This window comes from Grampus griseus, assembly GCF_964374135.1.
Source record: "Grampus griseus genome assembly, chromosome: 11".
Taxonomy (NCBI): domain Eukaryota; kingdom Metazoa; phylum Chordata; class Mammalia; order Artiodactyla; family Delphinidae; genus Grampus; species Grampus griseus.
In genome coordinates this window covers 11,930,710-11,958,324 of record NC_139005.1, presented here as the reverse complement: position 1 = coordinate 11,958,324, position 27,615 = coordinate 11,930,710, and the positions used below count along the sequence as shown (strand labels likewise).

Below are 27,615 nucleotides of genomic sequence, written 5' to 3'. Positions count from 1 at the left end.
CCAGTGTCTCTCCATGGAATACCACTGGCTTGGGACAATTCTTTATTGTGTGAGACTGTCCCACTCATTGCAGAACACTTAACATTGCTGTCCCTTTCCCTGTTAAATACTACTCCCAAGACATTAGGATGACCACACACCCCCAAACTCCCCCTAGGGCACTGCCTGGTACAGGTCCAGCTGAGAACCACTTTGTGTTCAACTTACCCATTCTAGAGATGAAGAAACTGAGGTGATGAGAAACTGATTTTTTCCTATATTAATTAGTGGCAAAGCAGTAGTGAGGATCCAGGTTTTTGGACTCTCAGTTTGGTACATTCCTATCTGCGTTATAAATCCTATGAAATAAGCTTGCATGTGTTCATTTATACCTTGAATATATAGAAGCCCTCAGCATATTGTAAACTGAATATTTAGTCATAAAATTGACCATTCAACTTTTCACATTTTTGGAGCAGCTGAAGCTCAGATCTAATCACTTATTGCGTGGTCCTCTCTTTGGGTATAATGCTCTTGGTTTCTGGTTTATCCACATGGTACCAATAAGAACTGTCCTTTTCTTCCGTAATTCTGCCCTCCCAGGCTGCAGACAGTGTGAGCAGACATCATTAGCCATGCCAGCCAATCAGAATCCTCCCCTGTTATTTTTTAAACTACAAACAAGAAAGACAGTCAAGGACTCCCTTTGGCAGCCATAGGTGTGATACTCCGAGGCTGATTGCGGTCGCATTTTCCACTATGAGAAAGAGGTTGGTTTGCAGCCAAAGAAAGTGAGGCCAAGACAAAGAGAGAAGTAGAAATGAGAAATAAAAAGAGGGGGTCTCTTCAGGTGTGTGGCCCCTGATTCCAGCCATTCCTGAGACTGAGCTGCTTCCCTGCTCTCCTCCTGGTTTAGCTATTCAACCTTTCCTTTGCTTATATGAGATACCTTAGTTATCCTTTGAACAAACTCCCTTCTTCTTTGGTCTAAACTAGTTTGAATTGTATTTCTGTCATTCACAACTGAAAAAAATATTTTCTTTTTACCAGAAAACGATTCACTGAATTTCTTTTTATAATGATGCAATTCAGAAGCACAGTAATAGTTACACTGGGGTTTGATGACATGAACTGGGGGTACTCTTAATCCTTCCAGGAGAGGCAGTGATCCTGGCTGTTCCACCAAGGTCATATCATCTGGTAGGAATTAAGAGACTGTGGCTGGGCTTCCCTGGTAGCGCAGTGGTTGAGAGTCCGCCTGCTGATGCAGGGGACACAGGTTCGTGCCCCGGTCCGGGAAGATCCCACGTGCCGTGGAGCGGCTGGGCCCGTGAGCCATGGCCGCTGAGCCTGCGCGTCCGGAGCCTGTGCTCCGCAACGGGAAAGGCCACAGCAGTGAGAGGCCCGTGTACCGCAAAAAAAAAAAAAAAAAGGTAAAAAATAGAAGGTGTAACTACAATATAATTTTTATCAGAATTATCTAGATATTTATTTTCTTCTGAGTTTGGGCTTATGTTTTCTTATAAAAAGCGTCCTCCTTTCGTTGGTATACTCTTCTGAAATGCCATCCTCACCATAGATCTCCATTTCAAATTGAGTTTCTGTTCTTCGAGCTATAGCATTTGGTGTAGCATTTATAACTTCTCATGCACCTGCGTACAATGGATGACTGAGCCAGGCTTTATGTGGCATTTCTCATGACACAGGTGATAGTTTGGGGGCTTTGTATTTGATAATGTATAAGATCCTTCTCATCCTTAAATGCCCTGTTAGAATGGATATCCGTACCAGGATTCCTGCTGATTCTTGCAGAACAAAGCTGTCCTTGGCTGATGTGAGGAAAGAAGAAATGAATATGGATAATGAGGAGAGAGCAGCTACATTCTACCACCTGGTGTCTCACAGGAAAAGCAGCTAAGCGGCTTTAAAAAAAAATGACATAATTTAGAAAAGTCACTTTATCTTTCCCTTCTCCCTGGTCTCCTTGAGCCTTGCTGGAAGCCTGAAGAATGGGAAGCTATCCAGACTGTGTTCTGAGCTGTGAAATGTGTGGGAAGAAAACCTGAGGACCAGTTGTATCCCTCACACTACTGAGATCCTAGACCCTTTTCCATCTACTCTGACACATGTTCTCGGAATCAAAGAAATATGTGTGCTTCAGAAAAAGATGTTGCCAATTTTATTCCTCTTTTACCCAAAGCATGTGTAACTCTCTTTCTCCAGTTTCTCCGAGAAAAGAAAACAAAACCTCACAAAGACATGTGCAGTAGAATGCCAAGAGTCCTACAGCAAAAGAGACACCAGGCTCTTATATGCTCAGGAGACAAAGGGGTCCAATTCATCCATCATCCACCCTTACTGTGTCCTAAGTGGCATGAGAAACACACTAAAAATCCCCTGAAAGAGAAATTGTTCCAGGTCTCAATCCTCAGCTTGCTTTCTCCCTGCACTTTCCATCCCCCTGGTTTTCAATGTTACCATTGAAAACTTCTCCTGTTACCATGTTTGTTCTCCCCAGCACCCCCAGTACCTGCATCTCTTCTCTTCTTTCTTTCATTCGTGCCACCCAAACCCTGACTTCCTAACTAAGGGTTGACATCCTGGCTCTGAACCAGCACATTAGGTACCCCCAAGCCCAGTTACCATCCGGTCCATTATGAACCACACCACCAGCACTGCCTAGTGAGCAGGGGAATGACACTGGTACAAGGCTGCCAATTCCCCTGCCCACAGAGGGTAGGAAAAACTTTACTCACTCACCTCAAATTGAAGAGAAAATTTATAGTCAGAGTCTTTGGCCATATCCTTGATGTAGGCGTCAAAGTCATCCAGTTGCACTGGGCTTTGTCAAATACAAAGAAAGGTATGTTTTAAAAATCCTGTTGATAGGTGTCATATAGCATTTAACACCATACTTCTCAAACATGAACAATTTTCTTGCAATTTTTCTTCTTACTTCTCAGAGGTTAGCACTGTTTGTTTTTTGGTTAAAGTTACCAGTCGCTAATATATTATAATTAAAAAGAGAGCCCTATATATTAAACTTCCTTGAGGATAGGAGAAACCTCTAGATTTTTAATTGGCTTTTACTTTAGCAGTAAAATATTACATATACACACACTCATACACTCACAGATATATGTGTTGTTTCTAGAAAACTCCAGTTTATGGAAAAAAACAAAGGATTAGTCTGAAGACCTGTTCGAATTATAGTTTTACTTTATTTACCTAACTCTTCTGAGACTTAACATGCTCATCTATGAAAAATCAGAGTGATACCTACATCACAAGGTTGACACACAGTATGTTACAGATTACAGAAACACGGAAGTTTAAACAGCTTTACAAGTGTAAGGAATTGTGCTGCACTGCAGTGTCCTGGCAGGAAACATTTCTCCAGGGAGCTCTCAGAGCGCTCTCTCTCTCTCTCTCTCTCCCTCTCTCTCTCTCAGAGTTGTGTTCAGAGTCTTGCATAGCAAAATGGTTCAGGACAATCAAGTAACACATCTGAGTTTATGTTTCTGTATCAGTAGCAGAAGTGCTCACCTTCTTCCTTGTTTTTTGTTTTTTTTTGAATAAGAATTCGGTTTTATTTCCTGTGGTTTTCTCTAGCTGCTTATCTCTTCTAGAGCCTACCCGTGCCAACCTGTTCCCTGAGCTTCTTCAGGATGCCGCACTGTCACCTAACCCAAGCCTTTCCACCTTGACAGGGTCCACAGAGTTGACCTTTCCCTTCATCTTGCTGCAAATTACTCCGCTTATATCATCTATCTGTGGTCTTATGCCCTATTAGCAAATACAAAGTATATGATAGATATTTGTTCAAAGTTGTCGATTAGCTAAGCTGATAGATTATGTTAAGATTTTAGTTGATTTTTGAGGGTATTATACCTCCCAGATAATACATTCAAATTTTAATTGTTTTACTTAATAATGATAACATGATTGCCTTGTACCCTTAAGACACCCTAAATACTCTTATGCGTCATCTTGCTGGGTTGATGGTTAAGGTAGACATGGACAACATTAGCCCCACACTCCAGATGGAACTCCACAGAGAGCCCAGGCTGAGACAGTCAAATGAGTAGTTCAAGATCTCAGGGCTACTAAGCTGGAGGACCCTGGGTAGAAGCAGGAGAAGGACTCCTGGTTAAAAGCTTTTCCATTCAACTTTACCACCCTTCCAAAAGAAACAGCTAAACGGGGGCGGGGTGGGGCGATCCTTCCCTGCTGTCTTGGCAGTGCGTTGACCTTAAAGTTGGACTTGATGATGCTGGTTCTCATCTCATTAAGAGGAAAATGGGGTTAGAAAAAACAAAAGCAGGATGGAGAGGGGAAAGAGAGTCAGAGGAAGGACCCAGGAAGTAGAAGAATGAACATCAGGGAGAGGAGGAGAATGGTAAGGAGAAGAGAAAGAAAACTGGGAAGGAGCAGAGATCTATCAGTGGGACAAAGGTTTAGAGGGAGAGCAGGTGAGGAAAGGAGGGGCGAGGTAAGGGCTTACTGTGGTAAGGGGCGAGGGTAAGGGGTAAGGGGCGAGGGGCAAGGAGAGCCAAGGAGCACGGTGGTGGCAGTGGGGGGGCATTTGGAGTGAAAGAGAAAAGGTAAAGAGAAAGTAAATGGAAAGATGGGAGGGGTCCCTCAAAAACGGCTTGTAGAAGCTTATCCACTGCTTGATACCCAGATCCACTGCCATTTCTCCATCGTAGGTCTACTTCACAGACAAAGTTTACCATTCTCTACTTTTATCAATAACAATACGCTAGAAACTGGAAAAAAAAAAGTTTGTAGAGAAGGAGGGAGGATGAGAAGGAAAATGAGAAGAGGGAAGGCGGAAGCTGGTTTGACTCGAGGTTTTGGCTTGTGGGCAGGTTCCACCATGTCTACGCTCCACTCAAACTTTGGTCCACATCCTGCTTCTTCTCTCTGCTTGGGTCTTGGGCTCCCTTTTGGTCCCAAGACCGTGTCCTCTAACTGCTCTAGTCTATGCCTCTGTACTTCACTTAACAACCCACTAATAATTTTGGGCAAGAAAGTCTTTCCGTTTCTGTCAAATCATTCCTTTGGGCTGACAGCACCTCTCCTCTGCTTTGGCTGGTCTCGTCTCTCCTGCATCACTTGATATATGCCAATAGAATCCGTACTGATTTGAAATAGATTTAAGAAAAAATTATTCTGTCATCTATATGTGCCAAAATATTATATGTCACTCAAAGCTGAAGATAAATCTTTTGCATCAATTTTTCTCTTGTGTTATGTATTCCATTAGCACAGATACCATAGATTTGGCTGGGACCCCTAACTGCCTCCTTAATGAATTCACCAATATTCTATCCCAGGCAAGTATCAAGAATGAACTCTATTTATAGGAATGATCCACTCTTTATATGAAGAGTTTTTAACTAAAGGCCTGGAGGTGATACTCTAATTAGGCTTTTGAAATCAACTGACTGTTCATTTTCACCCATCAGAATTATAACTCTTATGACGTAACAGTTCAGTAGATAAGTGAAACCACAGGTTAGCTAAAGTAATTATCCTTTTCTGTTTATTATAAAGATTTCCTGAGACAGCATTTATCCAAGTATTTGTTACAACATCAAACAGAGTAACAGCCTTTCCCTGCAATAAGCACGAAATTTGAAGATACAAAATGTCAAAGGTTTTTGTACTACTTTGATGTAGCTAAATATTAGATTCCTTATAGATTTAGAATAGTAGACTTCCTTCTGTAAGACTTATAATTCCTAACAACCCATTCCTTTTCAGATTTCACGTGGTGAGAATTTTCCTTATTCCTGACATGGTTTCTGTTGGTACACTTTCTTGGTGGTCACTGCCATCCATATGTGTAAACACACCTACGCATAATAGCTTAGCTATTTTAATACGCATTTGCCTCTTTCTTAAGCATCCCTTCTATTTAAAGACAGCAAACTTTTCAGTTTGGAAAGTGAAGATCATTATAAAGAATATTTTTAAATGAAATAGTAAGAAAAACTTACTTAGTCAGTTTCCTCTTTTTTAAACCATTTTTACTCCTGTGAATTAAGAAAAGAGAGGCAAATTTATCTGGGCAAAAGAACTGATTAACAAAATGATTAAACTTGAAGAACTTTAAATAATTACATCAGGCACTGCCATTTTATTTAATTTTTATTAAACATACCTCATGTTTGTTTAATTACTTCCCCTTAAATGAGAAGATAATGATAAAAATTCCAGATTCATGTTTTAAAACTCTGTTAGATTTCTGGGCCATACCTACACTTTATGTTCTAGATTTGCCAAAAAGCTGAATTCTAGAAATATAATTTCTTGCTCCTGGTGATTAAGTTGCTGAAGTGCTTTGTAAATATATAAAGTATTTCCTGTCTAAATACTCCAGATTCTACAGGCAAAAGGAAAGAATCGGGGAATAAAGGTGAGAACTGGTGGAGGGAGGATGGACATAATGCTTTTTAAATTAAGGAATAAAATAACCTTTTCGGACATTTTCATCGGGAATGTGAATTTGTGCTATCAGTGTTGTCACGTGTCATGTATTCTATTACGGCGTTGTTCTTACTCAGTTTTGAACTAGTTTTTCAGCTATCTGAGGAACTATACCTATTACCTGCTTGTTCTGAATTCATTGCTAGTCTGCTAGCTCAGACACATGTAATACTAACGTATGTTTCAGTTTATTATATTTTTAGGGTTTTTATTAAAAGGGGAACTATTTTCTACCAACACGTAAGATAACTGACCTAAGTTAGCTAATGCTAAGATAGTATCTGCTGAAGGGCTTCATTATTGTGTTTAGATTGTCTTATATAAATGATATTGATACATGATTGAGTGTGACAATTTTTATAAGTAATTTTCAAAGGTCTTGAAATAGTGACGGAAGCACCCAGACTTTCAGAACATAAACAATAGATAGTAAATAGCCAGGTGTGATCTGAGTACTCTTATGTGCCAAAATATTTATTTATATTGAAAATTAGGAATGCTTGGGTAGCCGCATTTCTGGAAAGCCTTTAGCGGAACGAAGCACTACTTCCTTCGGGCTTTCATAGCACTTGGTTCATGAGTATTTCTTACGTGGTCTGACCATCAGCTGTATATGTGCTCCTTGCTAGACTGTCCTTTGTCCCCCAGAGCTGAGCACAGTTAATGGAACACTAGCAGGTGGCCAATAAATGCTTATTTAATTGAATTGAAACAACACATCTTTGTTATGTCATCCTCACAATTTTTTCTAATGATGCAATTAAGGATTTGATATTAGACTTGGGCTCCTGAGGGATCCCACTGGGGAAATGGCACTTGTGGGTGGAGAGGAAGTAATGCAGCAAAGGAAATATCCATAAAGGCAAGTGGTGTACCTGGTTTTCCTTTTCTAGTTTCAGATAGTTTTTCTTTCTTCTCAATTCTGAGTGAAGACAGTCCATTTTAATAGTTCTTGCCCTATTTTTTCTCCCTCATCCTCTCTTGGTTTTCCATACTTGGGATTTAGAGGTAATAGACATTCTAGTTTTACTTCACCTCTCCCTCATCCCCCCAAAAGACCACTGTCATGGTGTACCTCTTGAATAATTCTTTTACTCTGCTCTTGTGATGCTAATTTAGTTAACGTTAGGAATCCTACATTTACTTCGCATAGTAGGAGCCCATTACTTTAGTGCTTGATGAAAACATAATGTTAGCATAATAAGGAACAGTTCTGATAATGTCAGGAGGCTGCCAACATATTTTGTGATTCAGAGTGAAATTAAAAAAAGAAAAACACAAAACCTTTCCAAATGCAAACAGGCTCTAAGGGAAACTGGGAAGAAACAAATATATGTGGTAGGGTGACACTGAATACATTCAGTGCTGAAATATTAAGTCACTACTATTCCACAGCTGTGTGGAAACCTGATTCATGGAAGAGAGGCAGTATTTTTTTTTTTTTAGAGGCAGTATTTTTTTCTTTCAGTCTCATTCACTAATTGAATGAACCTTAAATATAATATGAAATTCTACCACATGTTTTGTATGACCTCTTGTTTTAAGTGTATGTCTTCATGATTTGTGTACAACTTTCATTGTTCTGATTAGATTTTGCTGAATTCCTGAAGATTCCAAAGGGTTCTTGTATCTTAAGGCTGTGGTACAAGACAGGACTGAATTATGAGACTCCACAGCAACACTGATAGAATTTTCCTGCATTTTCAATTGCCGTGCTGATCCTAAGACTCAAATCAAGGGATAATTCACTTTTAAACATGTAAATTCAGGTTTTGCTAGCAATTTTCACTTTAGCACTTTATGGAAAGAGCTCGTGTGTGTGCATGCCACAGTGACCATTTTGGGTGATGTTGAAGACATCATCTTATCATTGTGAAAGATTTTCTGAATAACTGATAACACCCATCCAACATACAGTATATATGCATACAGGATGATGTGCTTCTTTTATCTTTCCTCTTTCCCTTATACTAGATTATGTTCAAAACCCTAATGACGTCAAGAAGTTAAGATGCATTCTTTATAAGCTCTTCATGGTTATGACCATCTTGGAAAGCCCACCAGAATGAAATTCATTCCAAAGAGGAAAACGAGGCAATGGCAGAGACATGGGGTTCACAGTGGTTAAAAACAAACAGAAACTAAAACCAAAAACCGTAAAGTCAAAAACTTTAAATGACCACAAATTCCTAAGCATTACTTACTCTTTCATGAGCTAAACAAAAATCATCCCCGCATCTTAAAAAAGGTCTTCAGAATTATGTCATTCTCCGAATTGAACATACAACAACAAGAGTAAAGCTGAGCCGTTTAAACTAAATATTGCATCATGCTTAAAATGCCAACTGCTGAGGATTTAGAACAGACAGATGGATGTGAATAGGGCATGAGGTGACCATGAGAGCAAAAAAAGAGAGTAACAACACTGAATCCAGATAGAGCTGGTCCAATTGAGATGGTTTTCTTTGAACAGGAAATACAATCTGAGATCAATAAAGTCAGAAATCCTGGCAGAATACAATCTGGGGACTAAGCCAATGGGGCACGTAGGCTCTACACCGGTTCTGCCACCACCTGGGAAAAGGTTTGAGCAACCTATGAGGGAGAGAGTCTCTGGATTTCCACACAACCATCAGAGGCATCAGGTGGATTTTAGACAATCAACAGGAACATATCTTTCCAAGAAGTTGATAGTTTAGAGACAAAGCCGGGCAGTGTTAAGAAAAGAGAGTGTGGCTCTGTTGCTTGGGGTGGTTGTTAACGGGTGGGTGAAATATGAGGACAAACACATCTAGAGGAGGATTTTAAAAGACTGTATAGAAATGAAAACAGGGGAGAATACCACAACTTATTAGATGTAGAGAAAAGTAGCAAAGAGTAGGGAATTCGGGTGAATTTGTGAGCGTACTGAGTTGGACTTGAAGGATCAGGGACCATGAATTTTACCTCTTTTATTTCTGGCAGAGCGCAAGTCTAGGGCTGAAGACAGTTTATGTTCGGTATCTTTTCATTGGTTAATATGTGTGTAGTTTACGAAAAGTGTAGAAAGCCTGGGGCTCTATGTTTTCCCTTCTCTTCTCACCTGGAGAAAACCATTTTCAGCCTCAGGACCAGTCTTCTAAAGACTACTGCAGGGCTTTTTTTCCCCCCTAACTTAGGTCTCATGTTATTTGATCAGTACTATAAATAGCAGACCTTGAAGGAGTTGCTAGAATTCCAAAATATGTGTTCATCAGGGGGACCTATTAAGAAAGACATGCAAACAAGCATAGGCCTGCCTGATATAAGCTTAAAACAAACTATGGAAAATGAGAAAGAGAATTAAGTAGGGAAAGGAATATAACATTACCTGCGTCTTTCTTTCGTTTTAATTGAAATCTGTAGAGGGTACGCTAACAGTATTGGCTACAAGTATTCTAATGATAGGTAGAATACTTGGGGATGATCAGTAGATGTTAAGTTCAAAGTAAATGTACATTTTGAAAGTCAAGATGGAATTTATGTGTATCATGTGATGTTAAGTACTTAAAATATTGGTTGACCATGGGGAAGTCCTATACTGGAGACTTGTTATTAAGAATCAACTTAGAATAATGGTGAAGGGGTCCTCGTCCTCATCATCCAGTACATTCTTCGGAATTTATTGCTTATACATCAGTGTCTACCATATTTCAAAAGTTTTTCACCTAGCTCTCTTTTAAAGAAAATACAGATTGCGGTATTAGCAATCTCCACTGTGAGAAAGTTCTTTTTTTATTCTTTTCCCACTGCAACTCAAATTCTAACTTTGCCCACTGTATTTATTCTGTCTCGGAGAAGCCAAAGAATGTTTGATCAATTGTCTTTTTGAATAGCTAACCCTCCGGATTGCTTTAAATCTTGAACTCCGTCCCCAACCCTCCATGAACTTTTTTTTTCCCCAGTCCATGAACTACTTTTATTGCTTTTATCTGAGTCCTTCTCAAGTTGTCCAGGTTTCTGGATCTGTCTGTACATAATTTAGTACCTAAACATCATGGACTAACATTAAGGATAATGATTTTTTTTTTCCTCTGGGAAACTGCTACCTTTATACTTATGGCTCAGAAAAAGAAACAGCCCTTCTAGATAGTTTAGTCTCAGAATTGAAAATCATTATTATTGTATATTATAAAAACTGAAAAGGATACTCTTTGAGATTTGATTATTAAAATGATTTAAAAGTCAAGAAAATAAGAATTTATAGGAGGCTGCTTTTTAGAAAGGAAAGAATAGATTTCAGACACACTTGGGTTTAGAACCTGAATTTTCTATATAGTCATATGATGTTAAGATAGTCTCCTTATACCTCTATTTCCACATCTGTAAAATGGTGCTGATAATAATCTCTGCAGAGGTGTGTGGACAATTAAATGAGAAGATTATACTAAGAGGCTTGCACACAGTCAGTTGTTTAATATTCGCTGAGTGAGCATTATTATAAAAACACGAAGGCCCCAAATACATAGTATTCTGGGTTTCTTTACCTGATTACATTTTTTCCTTCTTGGAAATAGGGAGCTAATCAATGGAAATGGTGAGAAAAATGAAAGGCATCATTTGTAAAGATGAGAGGCCATGGACTGACTCAATGAAGAAACAAATAACTTAGCAATAAATGGAAGAAAAGCTTGTCAAGAACATCACAAGAAGAACATTCAGTTGGGAAAACATTATAGTTAGCATCTTGGTACCATTAGCTGCTTTAATCCATTTCAATACATAATTAATAATTTTACATGCTTCAAACACATAAAATCATTAAAAAGGATTTTCCCTTTGGTTTACTTCCTGAAAGCTAACTTTTAAAGACTTTGTAAACAGTAAAAAAAAAAATCACTTACCAAGGATTAATATAAAATGCCAAAAGATAATCAGTCCAAAGACATGAGGGTAGCAGGGTTAAGAAAGCAAATATACTCCTACGCCTGCGAGCATTAATAGATAACAGATGTAAAGATGAAAAAGTGGCAAGTGTTAGTAATACAAACTGTGAACAGTAAATTACCTACTGGGATCAATTAAAATGACAAGCACGTTAATTACAATTAAATATTCCATTCTCTGAAATTTAAACGAGAGGACTTAAGTGCTATAATATTGCCAAAATCAGTTTTATTCACATCTTATTGTAATCAGACATATTTCTTTCAACTTGGTTTGTGTCAATTAGCCTGCTGTTAGGTGATTACGTTTCGCATTCAGTTAAATTCGGCTCTGAAATGCCTCATCCGTTATCTCGAGTCTTATTCTTGGGTATTACCCTTGCGATGCTTAAGCCTATTTTAAGAAATCTAACATTTGATAGCTAACAGCAGCTTGTGTATGGAATACAAATGGTTAGTTTGTGTATACTGATTTTGGTAAACAAGCTTTCAGGACACATTCTTATAAAACTGCACTGTTAGGTGCGACTTTCTATATTATTTTAAGTATAAATTAATACATCACTTCCAAAAAATAATCCTTAAAACAGAGGTATGGTATGACACCCACATATCATTCATTTAAAATAAGTAGCTCATCAGCTGTCTAGTTTCTAATCTTTTTTTTTTTTTTTTTTTTGCGGTACGCGGGCCTCTCACTGTTGTGGCCTCTCCCGTTGTGGAGCACAGGCTCCGGACGCGCAGGCTCAGCGGCCATGGCTCACGGGCCCAGCCGCTCCGTGGCATGTGGGATCCTCCCGGACCGGGGCACGAACCTGTGTCCCCTGCATCAGCAGGCGAACTCTCAACCACTGTGCCACCAGGGAAGCCCCTAGTTTCTAATCTTATACTCAGTTGAGTGGGAGCAAAATTACTTAGCTTCACATTAACACTAATGCAGACTGTTAATTTTAAATGCCTGGTTTGAATCAAATTTCAGATATTTAGACCAATTTTAAAATAGAACATCTATTAATGCAGGTTTAAAAATAGGCTATGGTTGTATCTATAGTTATTCTGAGAATTAGGGGAAAAATGATGTCACCTTGTCACTTCAGTTATTACAAATATCCCCTGAGATATGTCTTCTCAGTCAACGAGAAAATGCCAGTGTTGGCAAAACTGTCTTTGCCCAGAGCTGCAAGAGAATTTTCTTAATTTTATAGAAATGTCCTGAAATGAATTCTCTTTTGCCTCAGTTCTCCCATAAATGTTCTCTCATAAATTCCCTAAATTGTGACCAGTTGTGTAGTTAGTCAATACGTAGGTCTCCTGAGTCACAGGTATAATGGGATCAGTTCCTAGATGGGCCCCTCGTCACTGCGCTATGACTGGGCCTTTCTTAAGGGTAGGCCAGGCAAGAAACAAACATCAGTGAGTCAGCCTTTTAATCTTGGAAAAGGTGTTAATTACATTTGAACAAACCTAGAAATGTTTTCTAACTTTTTATCAGCAAGAGTTTATGGGTTTCTCTTGACAATTGAATTAATCAGATTTGAATAGCAAAATTTGAAGAGCAAAATTAATCAGATTTGAATAGCAAAAAAAATTTGAATAGCAAAATGAAATTTTGTTCTGGTTGAACTTTTCGACTAGTACAACATATTTTCTGGTTAAAGAGAATCCTATTTCACCTAGATTTTTCACCTAGAGTGGATCTCAACTAGTGTCCCACTTAAGGAAGTAGAATTTACAGTTTAAATAAGGCCATTCCTCCCTCATTAATTCCGCGGCTAAAATTTCCTGTCTCTACATATTTATTTCTGTCAGAGTAACCATTTGGGGGGAGTTAGGAAAACAGAAAAAAAAATCACTTACTGAGGATTAACATGAAATGTATATATTTAAATGTGCTTTGCATGGTTGCTTGTGAAAGAAACAAACTGGATCACGTAAGCAGTGCTGGCTTCATATTAAGTGGTTAGTTAATCAGCAATTTTGTTGGGTATTAATTGCTCTGTATATTAATTAATATATTAATATATATGTTAATTCCCATGGATCGCTGTTAGGTATAACATCAACAAATTCAATCTCTTGACAATGCTTTCTTAATTCTCAGAATATATCCTCCCTCCTTAATACTCAAGCATAAAGAAACATGAGGCTATGTTTCTCAGGGAACTTTCTTAGCTTTGATATTTACCTGCCTGTAAGTGTAAGACCTGAGAGCCCTGGGCTGTATACTTCTGCTTGATTTTTGAACAGAATGGGTAGCTCTTATCCCCAGGCACTGAAATGTGAGTTTTAAATAGAGACGCTGCTCTGTCTCCCACTGCTTCCCTGGAGTCTCCCCTCCTGCCTTCAACCACACTTGTTCCACGAGGCTCCTGTATTATTAACCCTTCTTCAGCCCAGTTGTGGGCAACTTGTACAACTGCATCAGTCCTTTGTGTAATATAGTGAATACCCAGCAGACTACCTCATTTTCTCTCCTTCTTACATGAATTAAACGTATATATACTAATATGCTCTGTGAAGTAGATGTCACCTTGAAGTCTACTATCACCGAAATTATGAAAGAATAATCAGGCAAAACCTTCTATCGCCCAAAGATAGTACAATCAAATTGAGAGCACACATAGCATAGGTAAGCCATCTAGAGACTTGTTCTGAAACAATACTCACCAGTTGTATGGAAGCTTTCCATCCCGCTCTAAGGATGCAAAATTGACAAAAGTCCCTGCTCCACACTCCCTGTTGGAAAGGAACCACAAGATCAAGGTTAGTGCTTCACAGAGCACTCTTTACCTTGACATGAGAGCCTTTAATGGCTAATCATCACAGCATTAAATTTTAAAAAAGCTAATATAAGTTGCATGTATTCTTCTTTCCGATACAATGCAATATAGAAAAATAAAACAATTTTTCACAAGGGCGCACACACCCAAATCAAGTTATTTGAAGCCAGAAGGATTCAGTTCACAACACTTACCAAAGGGCGCTCATGATGCTAACATAAATCGTTCAACTATGTGGGGTAGAATATTTTTTACAAAGCCTTCAATAGTAAGGTATAGAAACTCTCCTAGATAGACTAAGGGTTTTCCATTTTTAGCAAATATTTTTTGTTTTTATAGCATTTTGATTTCCTCTCTGTAATGATAGTGGATCAAACTGGATTGTTTTCTTCCTTCAAAAATTTCCCCTCATGTTGTGATGCCCATACTATTCATCACTTGAGAGGAAAAGAGTGATACGTACTGAAATAGATTGGCTTTCGCAGAGTCAGTAGAAAATACTGTTAGTTTTTTTTCCCAGAAGTGGAGGAAAAAGGTCAATACAATTCTCATGCTTTCTCCACCTTTTGTTTAATATCATGCATAAATAGCATAGCTCACTGGGGTGCATACCTCTCATTTTTTCCCTCTATATGAAATTGATGGACTTATTCAGAATTGAAGCAGAGATTTTGACATTGGCATAATGTGCTAATTACTTCAGTTATCTGCCTGTTCTAACTTGAGTGTTCTAAGGATAACTTTCTTCCTTGAAAAATACACTAACAGGGACTTCCCTGGTGGCGCAGTGGTTAAGAATCCGCCTGCCAATGCAGGGGACACGGGTTAGATCTCTGGTCCGGGAAGATCCCACATGCCGCGGAGCACCTAAGCCCGTGCACCACAACTACTGAGCCTGAGCTCTAGAGCTTGCGAACCACGACTACTGAAGCCCGCGCGCCTAGAGCCCGTGCTCCGCAACAAGAGAAGCCACCACAATGAGAAGCCCGCACACCGCAACAAAGAGTAGCCCCTGCTCGCCGCAACTAGAGAAAGCCCGCGCGCAGCAACGAAGACCCAAAGCAGCCAAATATAAATAAATAAATAAATTTATTAAGACACTAACATTTCATTATTTTGTGCTGCATGTATTATAAATTAGATATCAATTAATTTTCCTGCGTCAGTTTCCTGTATATGGCATTTATTTTACTCTACCTCAAGGCTTTGTAATCTGGGGTCCGAGGATAGAATTTAGGGCTCTATGAACATATGTGGGAAAAAAAGTACATCTTTATTTTCACAACTTGTAACTGAAATTTAACAATTATTTCAATTATTAAAGTAGGCAACAAGCCCCGATAACATCATCAGCACTTGTGAGATTTGCTAATAGAAACGGAAGATATTTTTCTACAATAGACCTGCTGCAGATGTTGAAATATTGTTCATCGTCATCACTCTGATGAAATTATGAGATTGCTTAGATACTCTACTAAATATTGTTATCTAATGTGTTAATAAAGAAGCATATAACACATTTGTTTTCTGAATACTTTGATTACCATATTTTCATATAATTAATTTCTTTTTTAATCCTATGTGTTTTATGTTATGCACTGAGAAAGAAAGCATTATCCTTGGAAGAAATCTACAGGCTTCGTTAGACTGCCAGAGACTCATGCCCAAAAAATGTTAAGAATCTCTGCTCTAATGAGCAGCTGGCTGAGGTAGAATCACTTCTCCTAAATATTTTGCTGCATGCGTCACAAGGATGTTCCTGCAATAATGCCATCACAAATACCACTACTTCCATTTCTACTCTGTTCCCACCCCTTCCACTATTACTATTATGAGCTAACATGTATTGCATGCTTCCTATGACACTATGCTGTTACTGCAGTATTGCTCCTAACCGTCCACTAATGTGGGGTTGTTATCATTTTTTTTTTTTTTTTTTTTTTGCGGTACGCGGGCCTCTCACTGTGTGGCCTCTCCCGTTGCGGAGCACAGGCTCCGGACACGCAGGCTCAGCGGCCATGGCTCACGGGCCCAGCCGCTCCGCGGCATGTGGGATCTTCCCGGACCGGGGCACGAACCCGTGTCCGCTGCATCGGCAGGCGGACTCTCAACCACTGCGCCACCAGGGAAGCCCTCATTTCTTTTTGATAAATGTTCTTTCCCTTGCTTCCAGGCTACCACAATATTAGTCTTCCCTCCACTCCACTGGATGCCTTGTCAGTCTTTCTTTTTTTGCCATTATCTTTTAGTTTCTCTCTGAAAATGCTAATATTAGATGGTGCTGATGGTCTCTTCTCTAATATACGCTTAATTCCCAGGCTTCATCCAGTCTACAGCTTTAATACCATTTGTATGCTAAGAACTCCCAAATGTATATCTTCAATCCAGACTTCTTTCCTGAACATCAGACTTTTATGTTCATCTGCCTACTCCACACCTGCACTTGCAGTCACCTCCAACTTAACATTTCTAAAACTGGGGTCGTGATGTTCCCCCAATTCTGAAATCCTCACCTAGAACCCTATGTCAGTTGATGGCAACTCCATCCTTTCTGTTGGTAGGACCGAAAAGCTTGGCGTCATCCTTGACTCTTAATCATTTCCATTCCAAGCTCAATTTGCGAGCAAATCCTGTTAGTAAACTCCTCTATTTTCAAAATATATCCAGAAGAGGATCATTTCTTCTTACCTCCATTGCCACTACTCTGGATTGAACCAATATCACCTCTTGCCTGGATTAGCTGGCTCCCCCAGTTAATATACTCGCTTTTGCCTTTGCCTCAATACAGACTCTTTTCTACATGAAAGTCAAAATGAAAATGTTAAAATAGAAGTCATATCTTCTGCCCCAAATTTTGCAATGGCTGCCCTCTGCTCAGAATGAAAGTCAAAGTCCTGATAATGGCTTATGAAGCCCTATAGGACCTTACATCATCTCCCGCTATCCTTCCCTTCATTTCCTCTGCTTTAGCTACGCGAACCTCTTCCTTGAACCTGCTAGTCATGCTTCTGCCTCAGGGCCTTTGCTCTGGCTGTTCCCTCTACTGGGCACACGCCTCCTCCAGATAATACATGACTAACTTCCTCACGTCCTTCAAGTCTTTTCTTAAATGTCACCATTTCAGTGAGGCCTACCTGCCTTCCAGGGCTCCTCTCATCCCCTTCATGCCTGAATGCTAATCTCCTTTCCTCTATTGTTTTTTTCTTATCATCTGCTAATACACCACAGCATCTTCTTACTTTCATCTTTATTATTTCTTGTCTACCTCCTCAACGAGCATACAAGCTCTACGAAGGCAGAGATTTTTGTCTGTTTTTGATGCAGCCCATATCCCAAGCATGCAGGGGAGTCTGACACAGAGCAGGTATCCATTAATATTTGTTAAATTAATGAATGAAGTTTCAGCGAACTGCACATGGTTGTGTTGGTTGTCAATTAGGATTTGACCCCAAGGAGTGTAATTTCAGAGCTTTATATTCTAGCCTCAGCGCTGTACCACTGCCCTCCCTATCCTCCTAAGATTTGTTCAAACACTAGCACTCAAGAAGCTTGATTTTTATATTCAGAACTAATCCCTTTTCTCGACTTTCATGGTATCCCATTTTTACCTCCTTTCTGCTACAGGTCAGTTTATACCTTTAAATATATTTATTCATGTATTTCCAGCTAGGTGCTAACTTCCTAGTGGACAACTTGGATTTCTGATTTTTCTTTGATTGTGCTATCTAAGGCAGTGATTGACTCATTATCAGATGGATAAGTTTATTTATGAATAACTAAATGATAGAACTCTGAGAAAGGACAAGGATGTTAATTGACAATTCAGCAGGCTAGCATCGGGCAAATATAAATTTTATACAGATTTTCCAAACCCAGTAACACTCAACTAGGCAATAGTTTTGTTTTTTTTTTTAAGAGAATTGATGGATTGTTTTGATAATATAGAGGATCACAGAAAGTACTTGCAAATGTGCTCTGATAAGAAGCGCATCAGTGGTCAAAGAAAATAGGGAATCAACAAAATCATAAATCAAAAGACTTTCCTAACTGCAAGCAAAACGAAACTGCCTGCAGCCCTGGGTAGGAGCTAATAGTGGGACTTGAAGGGACCTAATCATAAACTCTAAAAATATTTTCTTCCTAAACAGCTTCAACAGAACTAATGAGGGAAGGGATTATTTTTCTTTCTTGTGGTCTCCATATATATTAACTCCTTTCATTAATTGTACTGAGTAGGCATAGATCTTTCTTTTACACCAAAATATATTTGGAAGTATCCAAATATAATGAATGAATCCCAATGTATGGGCTACTTAAAATGACAAGATTGATAGTAAGAGGTCTGACTTTGTGTAAACAAACTTTTGCTTTACTATTTCAATGGTAATGTTCTCTAAAATAATATTGAAAAGTCTATTTAGAAAACACAAAATAGAAACTGAAAGCAAACTCACGGCTGTACAATTTAGGTCTGCAAAAGCCACACGTGTATGAGAAACAAAAATATTTTAAAGGCTGTGGGTGAAAGATGAGCAAAACACAACTTACCTTGCCATCTGCAGATGCTTTTTCCTAAGAATGATAAGGGTAATAAGCAGTAATCCAATCAACAGTGTGCTAAGGATGGCCAGCACGGAGATGACTACCACGTTGGGATTCATCTCTGTAACTAAAGAGAAAAGCCATACATGTTCATTGTAGCTTCCATGACATGGAAACTAACAGGACCATTCATTGTTTCTCATCTGACCTTAAGACTAACAAACTTATGATGATAACATCAACAGCAACAATGATGTTTCTCCAAGCCAGCAATGGCCTCTTCCCGGTCAACTCTTAACTAGTAAAGTAGATTGACAAATAGTGTTTGGGTGGCTGGAAGAATTGAGTCCATTTCAAAGGCCCATATTCAGGATGTTCTTATCAAAGGAAACTGTGAAATGTAAAGAATGCCTCTGCCATGGTTTGGGTTCACTTGAAAAAAATATCTAGAAGTCATTATCATGTATTATCACTGTTGAACATTTTCAAAAGCTTAGAGAGGGGGAGGCTCTTATCTTATGCCCATGACTTTAAAGTCAGAAAGCACAGCTGTATATTTCCCTCACAACTAATAATGTATATGAAAAAGGCATTAGCAAGCTGCCATCTGCTGCAGCACTTAACACATTGCTAGCACTAGGCATTCTGATGATCTGTAACCATATGTTTCGAGGTGTTTCGATCTGCACAGCTCAAGAGATTAAACTTATTAATAAGTTGCAGGGTCCTTAAGAACAGGGGTTGCTCTCATATACTAGGTCTTCTATGATCCATCTTCAATGGTACTTACACATTGCCTACTTCACACAGCATCTGGAAGACCAAGATGTTAAAGGTGGGAATGTATATCAAATATTTTTATAAAACTCTTAAAAGTGGACCAGAGGAAAAGAGGAGATACCATCCTCTGCATTGGTCACAAAGTCACAGAACTGGCTGGCCTGTGCAATCTCTAAGGCTTTTGGTATTTTCCACATTCCATTTGGGCCAGCCTGGCTCCAGTTTATGGGTAGAAGTACTTGAACAGAAAGAACATTAGACTCATGGTCAGAAGAGACTGTTCAAGTTCACTTGACTATTACCTGCCATTTGGGGAAGCTATTTTACCAGTCTCTTCTGGCCTCATTTTCCTCACTTGCAAGTACGTTTAATAATATCACCTGTTTCACTGGACTGCTGTACAGATGACAAGGAATCATGAACATTAAAGTATTTTTAGAAAATGTAAAAGGATGTCAAAATGAGAGACCATTAATATACTTTTCAGGTCTATTTTTGCCCTCACTTCTGAAAAAGCAAAAACTAAAAACAGAAAATAAAAAAGTCTATTCTAGTGGTCACTGGATGTAGTGGCAAAACATATTAATGCTATGTAAATGAAAACGAACCAGTAAAGGGATAATGTGATGGTAAGAGTGGTTTTATTACAGGCAGCTTCAGAGAGGGTCTCAGATTACAGAATTAGACTCAAGCAGGGAAGTAAAACAAATAACGTAACTCAGAAAAAAGAATAAGGAAATAGCATTATTCTGGACTTTTCATTAATATCTAATTTCCGCAATTATACTTTCTGCTTGATTGGAAATTTTTCTGCTTTGACCCAGTACTTTAGGTTCACCATTATTTGATCAGTGACAGCTAAAGGTCAAGGCTAGAATAGGTGCACCTGACCTGATTAGGGTACTGTGGGTACCACTGAAGAGGATGATGGGGGACGATGAAATTGATGATAACAACATTTAGACAGCATGTGCTAGAGCTTTATGTACTTTATTTCTAAGCCTGAAAACAACTCAACAAGGTACATATTATTATTCCAGTTTTACAGATGAAGAAACAAAGGTTCAGAGATAGTAAATATCTTTTCCTAAATCACATAACTAATAAGTGCAGTTAGGGATTGGAATTAAAGTCTCCCTGAAGTCAAAGCTTGGAATTTTTCAATGAAAGCTGAGTTTTATTTTTTAAAAAAGATGGATTATATATATTTAAAAAGAAAACGTAAGGAAAATCTGGAAAGATATAATTTCCAAAGACACCAGAGTCCACTAATGCCTGTAATTACCCATTGTTGAGACGGCTATGAATGTAGGGACACTGGGGCTGTCATGACTAAAGCTGGTGACACTACAGTTGTAGGCAGTGGCAGGAAGGAGGCTGGAGATGGTCACGACATGAGAAGAAACAGAAATCGGTTCCTGGAGATGCAGAAAACAAGATAAATGTTATGTTATCTTCATCTATTTTGGTTTTTAAATTATCAGTATTTTTCATAGTTGAGTAGGTAACGTGTGTGCACAGAGTAAAAAATTTAAAAAACCAAAAAGGAAGCAGTGAAAAATATTTCCTTCTTTCTGTACTTCCCATCTACCCAATTCTCTTCCATGGAAGCAGCCATTGTTGTCAGGTAGGTTAGTTTTCTTCCCATCTGTATTTTATGGATGTATAAACATGAAAGAATATAGTTAAAAATGTAAGTGCTAACATAGTTTACGCATCATTCTGCTCATTTTTTATCTTGTTTCTCAGTACATTTTGGCACTCTTTCCATATTAGCACAGATAAAGCTATTTCATTTTAGGGGTTGCATAGAAATCCAGTGAAAGAACATACTTTATTTAACCAGTCCCCTATTAATAAATATTGAAGCAGTGTCTGATTTGTTGCTATTATTAACAATGCAACAATGAATATAACTTCACAATTATGGGAACATATGTATATGTACACACACTCATTTAATATATGTATGTATATATACACATATGCATTCATATACACAAAACCTGTGTGCATATGTGTGTGTATGTATGTATGAATATACATACATATACAACCACTCATATTCCTAGAAGTTGAATTGCTGGCTCAAAAAGTTATATATTTTTAATTTTGTAAGCTATTGACAAATTATCTTCCATAGACATTTTCCAAGGGACCCATCTACCATCAGTGTGTGACAATGCCTGTTTCCTTACATCTGTCCCTACACAACAAATTTGCAAACTTTTTGAGCTTTTCTAATCTTATTAGTGGAAGTTGTACCTCATTATAGTTTTATTTTGCATTTCTTTCACCATGAGTGAGCTTGATCATATTTTTCTACGTTTAAGAACATTTTGTGTTTATTTTCTATGAAATATTTGTTTTGGTTTGTTGGTCTTTATCTTTTTCATTTGTAGTAGATCTTTGCATATTAAGAACACTATCCCCTTTGTCTGCATCCTCGGCTTTTAAATAGCATCCACCAAAGGCATAAAGACTTTGTTTTCTCCAAAACATTTAATATTAACTTATTCTTGAGTAGAAGAAGCTGTTAATTTGGTGCGCCAATGGCCAGACACTGATAAGTACAACTGCACAGTATAAAAACATGAGGCAGCATAATACTGTTTTTCAAAACAAGGATCTGAAAACAACTCTGCCTAAAGAGGTGAGAGCCATGAGCACAGATTTCCCACTGCCATCTCTTTCATGATCCCGTAAAAGAATGATTCTAAGGAAAGATTTTTGCTAACAGGACTCGGTTGTAGTAACCATTGTTTTCTTAAAGGGAGGCATTACTGTAGTTGCAGAGAAGAAAATTCACTACTGGCAGAGTAGCTATTTTCCAAAAGGGTTCTTAGGATAGAAAAAAGATTCAGCTGTTCAATACAGATCAAAAAGAGATACATTTGCAGAACAGACTATCAAAAGGGGAAAGAAATCAAAGCAAATTATCTTAACACTCATATGAAAAGATTCGTACTCCCAGAAATCCTTTTTTCTTTTCAATCTCATGAACTGCATTATTTAAAAAACATCAATTATTCATGTTCATAGTATTAGTCTTTGCACTGTATTTTGTGACATCCCTCACAAATTTGCCCTTTTCCTTCCACGTCTGGCTGTAACATAGTTTTTTCGTTACCCACCCCCCCAGGTCCACTTCTCTCCTTCCATTCAATTTAACCCCGTGAAAAACTCAGTATTCATCATATCTGCTATTTGTGATTCTAAAGCTTTAACGATCACCTCTCTCAGCGTTCACTTTCCCTAACAAAATCGTCCTCCTTACTAACTTCTTTTAAATTCTCTTGGTAGTATGGATCTCTCTTCTGGCACTTATATTTTATTTTAATTATTTCTACTCAAGTGAAATATCCACAATTAAATGAAAAACATTTTTTGAAGGCAAGTATTGATTCTGTGATTTGTGTCCCCATACAATGCCTTTCTCATAAGCAGCAATAAGTTCATATTTGTTAAATTATATTTTATATGGCAGTGTCTTTATCCCTTCCATCAGTTTAATGGCTAATAAGAAGATGCCTCAGTTTAACCTCAATATGACCTGGAGTGGCTAAGAACTGGGGACAAACGCAAGAGGGAGGAGATATGGGGACATATATATATGTATAGCTGATTCACTTTGTTATACAGCAGAAACTAACACGCCATTGTAAAGCAATTATACTCCAATAAAGATGTTAAAAAAACAAGATAAATACAAAGATGGAAATAAACTTTGTGATTTGGCAAGTTGGTTATGACAGGTTTTGGGCTTGCTCTAAGAATAATTTTAAATTTCTATCACTGAAAACCAAAAGTGTACATGAAACTTTTCATTTTATATCATTCAAAGAAAGAGGAGTTTTTCACTTTGCTTGGATAATGAGCCTTAATCAACATTAACTCAGAAAAGGAAAATCCGAGCATACAGTACCTGGAGTTTTATATCCTGACTGGAGCCAACTTGTTGACAGAAGACTTCGAAGAAATCAGCTACTCCCTCTTCCACCCACAGCAAAGTCACCGAGGTCTGGGTTTTATTCACCGCAAAGAGTGATTTTGGAGGAGCTGGTTCTGAGCAAAGATAAGTTAAAAAAAATTAATTTAATATAAAATATTCTTCCTTCCTTCATTAATCAAAAGAAAAAAATAGGCAAAAAATTCCAAATATGGGTAGTTAAGAGCACCATAAAGAGTGTATATGGCTTTCAAAATATGTCCTTTTACAAAGACGGTCATCTAACTTGCAAGGCAGAATATTTTGCATCTTTTATTTTATACTTCTCTTTTTGTAACACTTCTGTTTTCTACTTCAGCTTTATTATAGACATAATCTATTAATAGTTTTTGTGTCATCTACACTGGAGTTAGCACTGCCCATATGATACCGAATTTTCTGGGTGAGAAACAAAAATCTGTACTGAAAAGACTGAGAAAAACGAAAGTGGTGTGCTCCCTTCTTATGGGGAGATTCAGTCTGGTGCTGAGCCAAAAACCTGCCTTCCTTTCTCGGGAGACTATTGGGAATAATTTAGCCAGAGGAATGGCTTCTTGAAAATTTAGTCAAAATTAAGAGGGGTAAAGCTAAAGAGATAATATGATTTTTAAGGAAGAGGATTGATGGAAGAAGACTGGATGGTTGATAAAATGTTAGAGGACTGATTTCTTTATCTTATTCTTTTAGACATTTAATTTTGATCAATAAATTAATCCGTTAGTTAAGTAAACCATTCTATCTCTGCCCTTTCGTATGCCTTTCCAATAACTGAGTCACTGGACTTGTAGGCTTGATACCAATGCCTGTCTGTTCCCCAGTTCTAGGAGGTGGTCTGCTGTCTTGTTCCCAGTTGCTGAATCTCTCCTGGTCCCCTCCTTGCCTCCGTGTCTTTGGGCATTGCCCTTCCCTCAAGTTTCTCCAGTACACAAAGTGCTATGCCTGAATCGAAGTTCTTAAGTCAGGGTCCCTCTTACCTGCTGTCAGATCTCCTTGACATTGCTTGTTTGGACAAACATCTTGCTGTCAGGTTCACATAATAGCATACTCTGCCCATCAGCATGTCCCTGACAGACAGCTCTCCACACTGTTTGCTTGTTACTTGGATTTCTTTTCATTATCTGCCTCACCCTTCCAAGTCTGTTCTACAGCTCCTGGTGTTTAGCAAAAAAGCCCTAGAAGCCATTTCACTCTTCTGACAAGTGATATGTCTTTGTGGGGGGAAGGTCTGGACCTTCTTTCTGGCATATCATCATCATGTCCAGAACCAAGAATTTTGTCAGAATCTTTCTTGACGTGATCTATTGCAGTAACCTAAACTTGTGTCCAACTGAAAAAGAAGCATTTTCCTTTCCAGAGGCAACCTGACAAAGTTGGGCACAAGAGTTGAAGGAGGAAATAAATGAGTTGGTCTTGGGCAAGTATAACTCACAATAGATGTCAGGACCCCTTTCTCATTTGCAATGAATTGTTCATTCCTCTAGACATTGTATCGTCTCGCTTGCCCTATGATGAAGACTGTTGATGAGACACAGAAGTCTACTTCCACTTCTTACATCCTTCATAATTGTCACTGCTAATAGCATTATGAGTCAGAGACTAAGTCCTCCAGTGATTCTGACTCCTGCAGAACTTGGATCTTTGGAAGCAAGTGTGAGGTTGTCTGAGGCAGAGATAGGTGATCTGTTAGGCTGAGCCTGGGCTATGTCTCTTTAAAAGATACACACTGTGGAACTGCTCCTCGGAGTGAGTTTCTTGGACTATGATTAGAATCCCTAGGGCATCTATATATTTTTTCCTGATGGGTAGATAAAATCAGTTTAGTTATCTGATATGAACATTGCCCAGATCCTAATTTCTGGATCCAACTTTTTACATATTGATTTCTCATCACCTATCATCTGTTCTTACTCAAGTATCTCACTATTAACCTCAACTCCATAAGGTTAAAATGGAATGTGGAGTCCTTGCCTTTCCTCAAATCGGTTCTGCTTTCCACCTGCCCCTGATTCTGTCCTAAGCAGCATCATTATTTCAATGGTCTAAGATGACAATTTTGAAGCTCTCCTCTTGCTTCTCAGTCTCAGATTGCATTATCTTTTAATACTTCCTTTCATCTCTTCCTTTTATTTATTCATTTTATTGTACATCCAGGCTTTTGCCATCACACGTAGCATTCATTACAACAGCCCCTTATTCCCTTTCCCTGCCTCTTACTTGATTCTTTCTTCGTTTTGCCAGCGATGGTTTAAAAGGTCTTATAACACCACTTTGCTCCAGTTAGATCCTATCTGTGCAATGATCTATTGTGATCAATGTCTATGGTGTCAAATCCAAATATGCCAAGTGTTAAATATTCTACGTACACTGGCCACTTGCTACTCATTGCCACCATCTCCCCCGCACAGACATGCTGCCCCGTAAAGCCAGTCTTCCCACTGACAATCACACAGGTATTACTCTATCTCAACTCATGTATTTCCCCTCAGTGTACTCTTTCTTCTCTTCTGATCATCTTAAAGAAAAAGTCTTACCTTCTCCTTGAAGCCTTATCTGATGACTGTCTCTTGACAGTCTCTATCCCTTCTCTGTCTGTCTGTCTCTATCCCTTCTCTGACCTTCTATTGCCCTTAACTATTTCCTGTGCGACCTATGTGAGTGAAGTCCTGATTCCACTGGGTCCTATTAGATTCTTTAAGAATGGCAGCCATGTGTTATAAATTATTTCATCTTTATTTTGAACTAGCCAAGTGTAGGGACTCAATGAATGTTATCTATTGACAGACTTAAAACATAAGTCAAGATTCATTAAACAGAGGTGTTAGGATTCAAGCATCAGGTAAGACCAGACAGGCACTGAGTTTTTATATTCTCTGCCTTTTTATAGTGATTATGTTTGTAAAAAGTCATCAGCTCTCAGTGGCAGGGTCAAGGACTGTTGTGAATTAGAAGTTTTCTCAGTGGCCCAAGAAATATGATTTAGATAATGGAGTAGGGATTTCTTTGAGTCTGGCTGAGAATGTGGACCTAGGTGAGAAGTAGATCCTCAGGAAAATCTCCAAAGGATCTGGGACCTCAAACAGCCATGTAACATTTTTTTTCCCTCAGGTGGTATATGAGGCAATAGATTATTCCAAGATCACTATACCCATTATCTCTGCATTCTTTTCTGAAAGATCTAATGTGTTTCAGTTCTGCATTGTGAATACAGACTCACAACTCATTCAGTTGTTAATGAGTAACATTCACAAATCACCTGCTTGAAGACTTATGATCTTTGGATAGGTATATTTTCCTAGATATATTAGGGAGAATTTCCACACTACTATTCCAAAGAAAATAAAGTTATCACAATATTTCATAAGTGGAGGTGTAATTAGATTGGGAGGGGCTTATAATTAAATTTCACTACTCAAGACATCATCTGCCCCAGGGAATGTATTAAAATATTGGAATTATATTGTGCAACACAGTAGCTACTAGCCACATGTGGCTAGTCTTGAAATGTGGCTAGTCTGAATTGAGAGGTGCTGCATGAGTAAAATACAGATTAGATTTCAAAGACTTTAGTATGAAGAAAGAATAAAAATATCTCATTAATATTTCTTTACGTTGATTACACGTTGGAATGGTACTACTTTGGATTTACTGGGTTAAATAAAGTATATTAAACTCAACTTCACCTATTTCTTTCTACTATTTTGTAATGCAACTACTAGAAAATTTAAAATTACATTTGTGGCTCTCACCATATTTGAATTGTATAGTACTGGGTTAGAACATTTCTTCCTGTTTGGTAGAGAAGTCTGGAAATTCTTGGCAGAAACTGGTCAGAGGGGTTCCCCTTCTGCTGTCTATCTCTTCTCATGAGAAGGCAAGGTCAGCTCAGCCTCATAGCTTAGGATGGCTTAGAGGTTCATGTTCTGCATCCTTAGAAACAAGACTAAAAGTGGTGAATGGCTAAATATTGTTTAGACAATTTCATATGGTGGGGAATACATTGACACACAAAAGCCTCTTGAGTGGTCTGTGTCTCTGTTATGGCCTGAATTGTGTTCCCTAAAATTCATGTGTGGAAGCCCTAAACCCCAGCACCTCAGAATGTGACTGTGATTGGAGATAGAGCCTTTCAAGAGGTGATTATGTTAAA

General features: G+C 38.4%; 1 protein-coding gene across 2 annotated transcripts in view; it reads right to left on the bottom strand.

Moving 5' to 3' along the window:
• PTPRO (protein tyrosine phosphatase receptor type O) overlaps positions 1-27,615 on the bottom strand; it is a gene marked incomplete at both ends in the record, with an annotated part of 226,993 nt that overhangs the window by 24,090 nt on the left and 175,288 nt on the right. The window contains 7 exons of one of the 2 annotated variants that reach the window (XM_082666758.1): positions 2,740-2,821; positions 5,985-6,020; positions 11,337-11,420; positions 14,046-14,114; positions 18,707-18,827; positions 20,766-20,898; positions 23,406-23,545. In XM_082666758.1, the coding sequence (XP_082522884.1) occupies positions 2,740-2,821; positions 5,985-6,020; positions 11,337-11,420; positions 14,046-14,114; positions 18,707-18,827; positions 20,766-20,898; positions 23,406-23,545 (665 nt within the window). The remainder of the gene's footprint in view (positions 1-2,739; positions 2,822-5,984; positions 6,021-11,336; positions 11,421-14,045; positions 14,115-18,706; positions 18,828-20,765; positions 20,899-23,405; positions 23,546-27,615) is intronic. The other variant, XM_082666759.1, reaches the window with a different exon arrangement.